Here is an 8831-nt window from a genome sequence, read left to right as displayed (position 1 = left end):
CCTTTATATAAGAAGCCCCCCTTCATATCAGAAGCCCCCTTCATATAAGAAGCCTCCCTTCATATCAAAAGCCCCCCTTCACATCAGAAGCCCTCCTTCATATCAGAAGCCCTCCTTCATATCAGAAGCCCCCCTTCATATCAGAGATCCCCTTCATATAAGAAGCCCCCCTTCATATCAGAAGCCCCCCTTCATATAAGAAGCCTCCCTTCATATCAGAAGCCCCCTTTCACATCAGAAGCCCCCTTCATATAAGAAGCCTCCCTTCATATCAGAAGCCCCCCTTCACATCAGAAGCCCCTTCATATAAGAAGCCCCCCTTCACATCAGAAGCCCCCCTTCACATCAGAAGCCCCCCTTCATATCAGAGGTCCCCCTTCATATCAGAAGCCCCCTTCATATAAGAAGCCTCCCTTCACATCAGAAGCCCCCCTTCACATCAGAAGCCCCCCTTCATTTCAGAAGCCCCCCTTCACATCAGAAGTCCCCCTTCTTATAAGAAGCCCCCTTCATATCAGAAGTCCCCTCATCACATCAGAGTCTGCCCTATACATCAAACCCCTTATACATGAAAGCCCCCCATAACATTTACATCAGAGGTCCCCTATACATGACAGAGTTTCTTCATTGCCATAATGCCCCCTCAATTACACATCCCCTTATTCACATCAGAGCCCCACCTTTTTTAGCTCCAACACTTGGCAGTGAGGTATTGGAGGTCTAGGGGGGGTCGGTGGACTTTCTTCCGCTCCTGAATGCTGGGGGTGGTCCTACATGCCACCTGCCCTAGATCAGCGTCATTTCACGGCAAGCTTTCCGCCATCGCTATTGATAAGAAAACCATAAATTTCTGATATTATTATAGAATAATAAATATTATAGACCATAACAAGGCTGATGTTTTATTGTGAAGGTTTGTCATGGCGACTTGCACTGAAACGTTCCGTAGTGTTGGGAACCACCTCAATGTTGTGTAAATTCATCGCTTTATCAATCTACGTCCTCAATGCTTATTGAAAAGAAGAAGATAAATTGATTTAACCACCTCCAGAAGGTTTTACCCCCCCTCATGACCAGGCCATGTTTTGCTATTCAGCAATGCTCTAGTTTGACTGGTAACTGCGCGGTCATGTGACACTGTACACAAATAAAATGTATATCATTTTATTCACATAAATAGAGCTTAGTTTTGGTGCTATTTGATCACCTCTGGGGTTTTTATTTTTTGCAAAATAAACGAAAATCACCAATTTTTTAAATTTTTTTAACTTTTTGCTATAAAACATATCCATCTAAAAAAATAATTTGGTCAAAATGTATTCTGCTACATGTCTTTTATTAAAATCACAATAAGTCTATATTAATAGGTTTGCGTCTACAAAGATGGGATATATACTGTATACTGGAGTTTTTATTTATTTCATTTTTTATTCTAGTGATGGCGGTGATCAGCTTATATTGGGACTGCGATAGTTCGGCGGGCAATCTAAAACGAACCGACGTTGGATGGGAACTAACGAACTGCCACTGACATCACCAGTGACACTAATACAGTGATGAGTGATAATAATATGCACTGTCACTGTACTAAGGACACTGGCAGGGAAGGCCTTATCCTCTAGGATGATCAAGGGGGTTATATGTGTGATGTGTGCTGCTTTTTACTAAAGATCTCTTTGTTTTTTATCCCTGATTTGCAGAGACAGGAAACAGAGAAATCGTTGTTTCCTATGTACTGAGCTCTGTGTTGATTGTCAACACAGAGCTCTGGGCTGTGATTGGACACAGCCGATCAGCAGGTCCCGACCATGAATCATTGACTAGGACTTGCTGACGGACTCCAGCTTTATACAATCACATTAGGTGTCAGCGGGGGGACTCCAAACCTGAAATAGGCTGACATACGGGTACATCACTTTGCCTGTGCGGCCCGCCCATCCGCAGTACATTGAAGGTGGGGGGTCCACAAGCAGTTAAAAAACCAGTACAGCCTCAGAACCTCTGTGAAGTCTGTACTCTGTGACGTCACATAATGTCACGTCACACACGCCTTACACCACCTGATACTTTCCTTATCACCATAGAAACAAAGCTGAGTGCTGGCCCTAGATCATTATTAGTTCTTATGGTGCTGTCTGCCCCCACCCTAATCCTAACCCCCTGACCTTAGCCCTAACCTTATCCCCCTAACCCTAATCCTAACCCCCTAACCCTAACCCCCTAACCCTAATCCTAACACCCTAATCCTAATCCTAACCCCCTGACCTTAACCCTAACCCCCTAATCCTAACACCCTAACCCCCTAACCCTAATCCTAATCCTAACCCCCTGACCTTAGCCCTAACCTTATCCCCCTAACCCTAACCCTAACCCCCTAACCCTAACCCCCTAACCCTAACCCCCTAACCCTAATCCTAACACCCTAATCCTAACCCCCTGACCTTAACCCTAACCCCCTAATCCTAACCCCCTAACCCTAACCCCTAACCCTAATCCTAACACCCTAATCCTAATCCTAACCCCCTGACCTTAACCCTAACCCCCTAATCCTAACACCCTAACCCCCTAACCCTAATCCTAACCCCCTGACCTTAGCCCTAACCTTATCCCCCTAACCCTAACCCTAATCCTAACCCCCTAACCCTAATCCTAACACCTTAACCCCCTAATCCTAACCCCCTGACCTTGACTCTAACCCCCTAACCCTAATCCTAACCCCCTGACTTTAGCCCTAACCTTATCCCCCTAACCCTAACCCTAATTTTAACCCCCTGACCCAAACCCCCTAACCCTAATCCTAACACCCTAACCCCCTAACCCCCTAATCCTAACCCCTAACCCTAATCCTAACACCCTAACCCCCTAACTCTAATCCTAATCCTAACCCCCTGACCTTAACCCTAACCCCCTAATCCTAACCCCCTGACCTTGACTCTAACCCCCTAACCCAAACCCTAACCCCCTAACCCTAATCCTAACACCCTAACCCACTAATCCTAACCCTAATCCTAGCCCCCTGGCCTTAACCCTAATCCTAACCCCCTGACCTTAACCCTAACCCTACCCCCTAACTCTAATCCTAACACCCTAACCCACTAATCCTAACCCTAATCCTAACCCCCTGACCTTAACCTTAACCCCCAATGCTAAATCTAACCCCTGATCTTAACCCTAACCCTACCCCCTAACCCTAATCCTAACCCCCTAATCCTAACCTTAATCCTAACCCCCTGGCCTTAACCCTAATCTTAACCCCTGACCTTAACCCTAAACCTATCCCCCTAACCCTAACCCTAACCCCCAATCCTAAATCTAACCCCTGATCTTAACCCTAATCCTAACCCCCTAATCCTAATTCTAATCCTAACCCCCTGACCTTAACCCTAACCTTATCCCCCTAACCCTAACCCTAACCCCCAATCCTAAATCTAACCCCTGATCTTAACCCTAACAATACCCCCTAACCCTAATCCTAACCCCCTAATCCTAACCCTAATCCTAACCCCCTAGTCCTAACTATAATCCTGACCCCCTGACCTTAACCCTAAACCTATCCCCCTATCCCTAATCCTAACCCCCTAATCCTAATTCTAATGCTAACCCCCTGACCTTAACCCTAACCCCCATCCTAAATCTAACCCCTGATCTTAACCCTAACCCTACCCCCAACCCTAATCCTAACCCCCTGACCTTAAACCTAAGCTCTAAACCCTTACCCTCTAACCCTAATCCTAACCCCCAACCCCCTAACGCTAACCCTATTCCTAACCCCCTGACCTTAACCCTAACCCTATCTCCCTAACCCTAATCCTAATCCTCACCCCCTGACCTTAACCCTAACCCCCAAACCACAACCCCCTAACCCTAATCCTAATCCTAACCCCCTGACCTTAACCATAACCCCCTAACCCTAATCCTAACCCCCTAACCCTAACCCTAATCCTAACCCCCTAATCCTAGCCCCCTGACCTTAACCCTAAGCCCCTAACCCCCTAACCCTAATCCTAACCCCCTACCCTAACACCCTAATCCTAACCCCCCGACCTTAACCCTAACCCTACCCCCTAACCCTAATCCTAACCCCCTACCCTAAACCTAATCCTAACCCCCGTAACCCTAATCCTAACCCCCTGACCTTAACCCTAAGCCCCTAACCCCCTAACCCTAATCCTAACCCCCTAACACCCTAAGCCTAACCCCCTGACCTTAACCCTAACCCTATCCCCCTAACCCTAATCCTAAAACACCTAACCCCCTAACCCTAACCCCCTAATCCTAAATCTAATCCTAACCCCCTGACCTTAACCCTAACCCTACCCCCTAACCCTAATCCTAACCTCCTGACCTTAACCCTAAGACCTTAACCCCTAACAATAATCCTAACACCCTAACACCCTAATCCTACCCCCTAACCCTAACACCCTAATCCTAACCCCCTAACCCCCTAACCCTACTCCTCACGCCCTAACCCTAATCATAACCCCCTAACTCTAATCCTAACCCCCTATCCCTAACTCCATAACCCCCTAGCCCTAACTCATGATGCTGATGTAAGGCAATTGGGTCCTGGGCTTGTAGGATCCAGGAGTGGTTTTTAGATACTTTATGTTTTAATAAATCTTGTTTTTTGTTTCTTTATTAGAAAGGTTAGGAGCACAATTGGTCATCTCATATATACATTAATATACATATCCATGATTTATCATATAGTTACATTGGGTCCTTCACAACCATCAATGTCTTGATTAATATCCAACAATCCCATCATCAGAGTGAAAATGTACAACACAAAGTATTGTCAGCCAGCAATTGGTGCAATTATGTTTTAAACTAGAGAAGGTTATGAGGAACGGTCAGGGGGGGGGGGGGGGGTATGGGGAGATGAGTGCCTTACATTATACAATTATCTTGTACAATTTTCCTTAAGATTGTGATTCCAGATCTTATCAGTGGGTGAAGGATAAACCTCATTAATCTACCAGGCACCCATCAAAGTCTGTTGGTTGGAAAGGTGAGATCCATGGGGTCCAGGTTTTTATTTTTTTTTTTTTATTTTGGCCATTGAGTCTGTTAGATTTAATGTCAACTTTTTGTTGGAAAATGTATTGTGAAGTTTGCTTTTGACTTCGGTGATCAGAAGAGAAGCCAGGCTTGTTAGCTTAGAGGTCTAAATTGGTGCTTTATGAGGCCGGCTGGATTAAGGTTGAGTAGGGCTTCACCTTGGGTGCGTGGAGATAGAGGTACCTCACAATATAGCCAAAACGTCATAGACCTGCTTACACAGGGATTGTTCTTTTGGGCAGGTCATGTGTGTAAATAGGTTAACCGGGTCAGGGCAGCCACAGAAATTATTTCCCTTGCAGCCTTGAGTGAAATGGGCTAGTCGGGTGGGAACCAAGTGTAGCCACCCAGCCAAGAGCGGGAGTGTCTATTTATATTTAGTGGTGCTAGGCTATGGTCAGCTTAGCTGAACTGGTAGCTTAGATTTCTTAGCCCTGGCTATTGCCAGTTTCTGTCTGCTGCCAGTAGGTGTCCCTGGTACCCTTGGTATTATTATGAGAGACCACACCAAGCAGAACAATGAATATTTATCTCTCCCTGGTCAGCCTCAAGGAGGTTTATTGCCCATGGTGCATGTTGAAAGAAGGTGTGAATATTCAGGGAGTGAACTTTGGAAGTCAGTTCTCCCTAAGCCTAGGGTGGATGTGTTTAGTTGTTGAAGCCTCTTTGGTGAGAGAGACCATGTGGCTGGGCAAAGGCCTGGGTTTGAGGCCTAGCTTGTGTAACCTGGAGATTGAGGAGCCATGGAGGGCCTCCAGATGTCTTGAGTGGCCTGAGAAGCTTGGATCGGAAGCTTGGACCTCACTAGAGTATGGTGCCTTTCCTGCAGGGTGCTGGAAGCTGAACCGACAAGCACTTTGCAGTCAGGAGCTATAGTCACAAAGTGCCAGGTCCGCTTAACGGTTCTCCATCTGTAAAGACTGTAAGTACTTTTATTCCTCTTTTCTGGAGTCTTTAACTCCATGGGAACCCTTATACTCTATCCATGGAGTATTGGGCATGGGTCAATAAATTCCTATTGTTTGGCATCTAAAAGTGACTGGTGCCCATCTGTACACATTGCTCCATCATTGCTGAGGATTACACTCAGAGGTGAAGTGCAAGCCCACCCTGTCTCTGGGGGTCCCATTAGCCTTTGGGGATCAAGGGGGATCTACAAAGGTAATTGTTTTGTTTTTAACACCGGGAACTTGACTCAACTTGAGTTTGTTAATTATACTGCCATATACATTTTTTGGTCACCATGTAATAAAGTGGGCGGTTTTGAAAGATGAAGCAGCTGAGAGCGTTTACTTTGGTATGGCAGTTTTTTTTTTTTTGTATTAACTTTATAAAACCACAGTCTGCATTCTGGGAACACCCCTAACAAATACACCGATAACTGTAATGCAGAGAAAAAAATAGCAATTTTGTAGATATTCATTGAAGACAATTTTTATAAATGGACTTCTCTATCAATGGGCAATATTGTAAACAGAGCGCGCCGTGAGAAGGTGAGGATGTGGAGACTTATGCCATATTGTCATTTTACATTTGGTCCAATAAGTGGGTTTGTTAATAAACCCATCATTGAGGCCAGCTTGGGGCGATCATCAAAACAGCAAATTTTCTAGCAAAATCAAGTTTAAAAACATTTTGCATCCATCCCTACTGCTGAGACATCCTTGTAATGTAGTAGAAATAAATTGAGAGATTTAACATCAGTCTCAGCTTCTTATTTGTTTAACTGGTAGATCTTTCTTTTTCCCCCAGTATTTACGTATATTGCTCTTGATCCCCTCCATCCGTAGACCGTAGATAAATGGATTGACCATTGCTGAGAATAGAAAGTAGATGGCACTGAAGATATTCTGAAGGTCGTAGGAAGTGGAGTTTCCCGGCAGGTACAGAACAGAGATTAAGAATCCAGATGAATAGATGAGGACGACCACCACCAGGTGGGTACTACAGGTATGAAGGGCTTTATTCCGAGCCATTCCCACCGCAATCCTAAGAACAGTTTGAAGAACTTTCAGATAGGAAATTAGGATGATGGGGATGTCACAAAACATCATGAGGGTCCTCACCACCAATCCTACAATCTGGGCTCTGGACTCTTCACACCCCAGGCTGAAGAGCATCATGCTTTCACAATGGAAGTGAGGGATGATATTGGACCTGCAGTAACAGAGTCGGGCCGCTGTAATGACCAGAGGAAGGACAACAAAGCTATAACGAATCACTCCATTGACTGCCGAGTGAACAATGACATGCTTGACTACAATCTCCTGGTAATGTAGTGGCTGGTGGACGGCTAGATACCTGTCTATAGCCATGAGCAGCACAATTGTGGACTCGGCCATGATGCTGGAATATACAGTGAATATCTGCACCAAACAGCCAGCCAAGGTGATCTGGTTAAGGCCAAACAGTCCTAGAAGCATCTTGGGTGTGATGGCCGTGGTGTACACAACATTGGTGGCCAAGAGAGAAAAGATGAGTGTGTACATCGGAGTGTGAAGACTTTTCTCCAACACAATGACCAACATAACCACAGAATTACCACTTAGTATCACTGCGTATATGAAGGAGAAGGGAAGAGCGAGGAGAGGTCGGTACTTTGTGACTCCGGGAAACCCAAGGAGTATAAATTCCATGTGAGAGAAGGACGAGGTCTTATTATATCCCAGATGATCCATTTCTGTTCTGGAAAGCAGAAATTAAAAATCACATCAATCACAAACAGCAATCATTTATGGACAATCCGATTTAAAATGGAAGAACTTCACCCTGGCCATTTATTTCATTATGCAGTACCTTGAAAAAGTATTCATACCCCTTAAAATTTTCCACATTTTTGTCATGTTACAACCAAAAAGCATAAATGTATTTTATTGGGATTTTATGTGATAGACCAACACAAAGTGTCACATAATTGTGAAGTGGAAGGAAAATGATAAATGATACAAATAAATATGTGAAAAGTGTGGGGGAGGGGCATTTGTATGGCGCCCCCCGGAGTCAATACTTTGTAGAACCCCCTTTCTCTACAAGTCTTTTTGGGGATGTCTCTACCAGCTTTGCACATCTAGAGAGGACATTTCTGCCCATTCTTCTTTGTAAAATATCTCAAGCTCCGTCAGATTGGATGGAGAGCGTCTGTGAACAGCAATTTTCAAGTCTTGCCACAGATTCTCAATGTGATTTAGGTCTGGACTGTGACTGGGCCATTCTAACACATGAATATGCTTTGATCTAAACCATTCCATTGTAGCTCTGGCTGGATGTTTCGGGTCGTTGTCCTGCTGGAAGGTGAACCTCCGCCCCGGTCTCAAGTCTTTTGTAGACTCTAACAGGTTTTCGTCTAAGATTGTCCTGTATTTGTCTCCATCCATCTTCCCATCAACTCTGACCAGCTTCCCTGTCCCTGCTGAAGAAAACCATCCCCACCACATGATGTTGCCACCACCATGTTTCACGGTGGGGATGGTGTGTTCAGGGTGATGTGCAGTGTTAGTTTTCCCCACACATAGCGTTTTACTTTTAGCCTCAAAAGTTGAATTTTGGTCTCATGTGACCAGATCACCTTCTTCCACATGTTTGCTGTGTCCTCCACATGGCTTCTCACAAACTACAAACAGGACTTCTTATGACTTTCTTTCACCAATGTCTTTCTTCTTGTCACTCTTCCATAAAGGGCAGATTTGTGGAGAACACGACTAATAGTTGTCCTGTGGACAGATTCTCCCACCTGAGCTGTGGATCTCTGCAGCTCCTCCAGAGTTACCATG

At 45.0% G+C, this 8831-nt stretch overlaps 1 protein-coding gene across 1 annotated transcript; it reads right to left on the bottom strand.

Annotated features, from left to right (window-relative positions):
• Positions 1-6767: 6767 nt before the first annotated feature.
• On the bottom strand, positions 6768-7739 carry LOC141126404 (olfactory receptor 52Z1P-like). Its single transcript, XM_073612351.1, has one exon. It carries the CDS (start codon positions 7737-7739, stop codon positions 6768-6770), a length of 972 nt encoding a protein of 323 aa, XP_073468452.1.
• Positions 7740-8831: the final 1092 nt, after the last annotated feature.

This window comes from Aquarana catesbeiana, linkage group LG02 (assembly GCF_042186555.1).
Source record: "Aquarana catesbeiana isolate 2022-GZ linkage group LG02, ASM4218655v1, whole genome shotgun sequence".
NCBI classification, from domain to species: Eukaryota; Metazoa; Chordata; class Amphibia; order Anura; family Ranidae; genus Aquarana; species Aquarana catesbeiana.
The sequence above is the reverse complement of the archived record's forward strand: the minus strand, read 5'-3'. Positions and strand labels throughout refer to the sequence as shown.

What these genes read in the sequence shown, in the direction of transcription:
- LOC141126404 (XM_073612351.1), bottom strand. Translation starts at nt 7,739, where the DNA reads ATGGATCATCTGGGATATAATAAGACCTCGTCCTTCTCTCACATGGAA.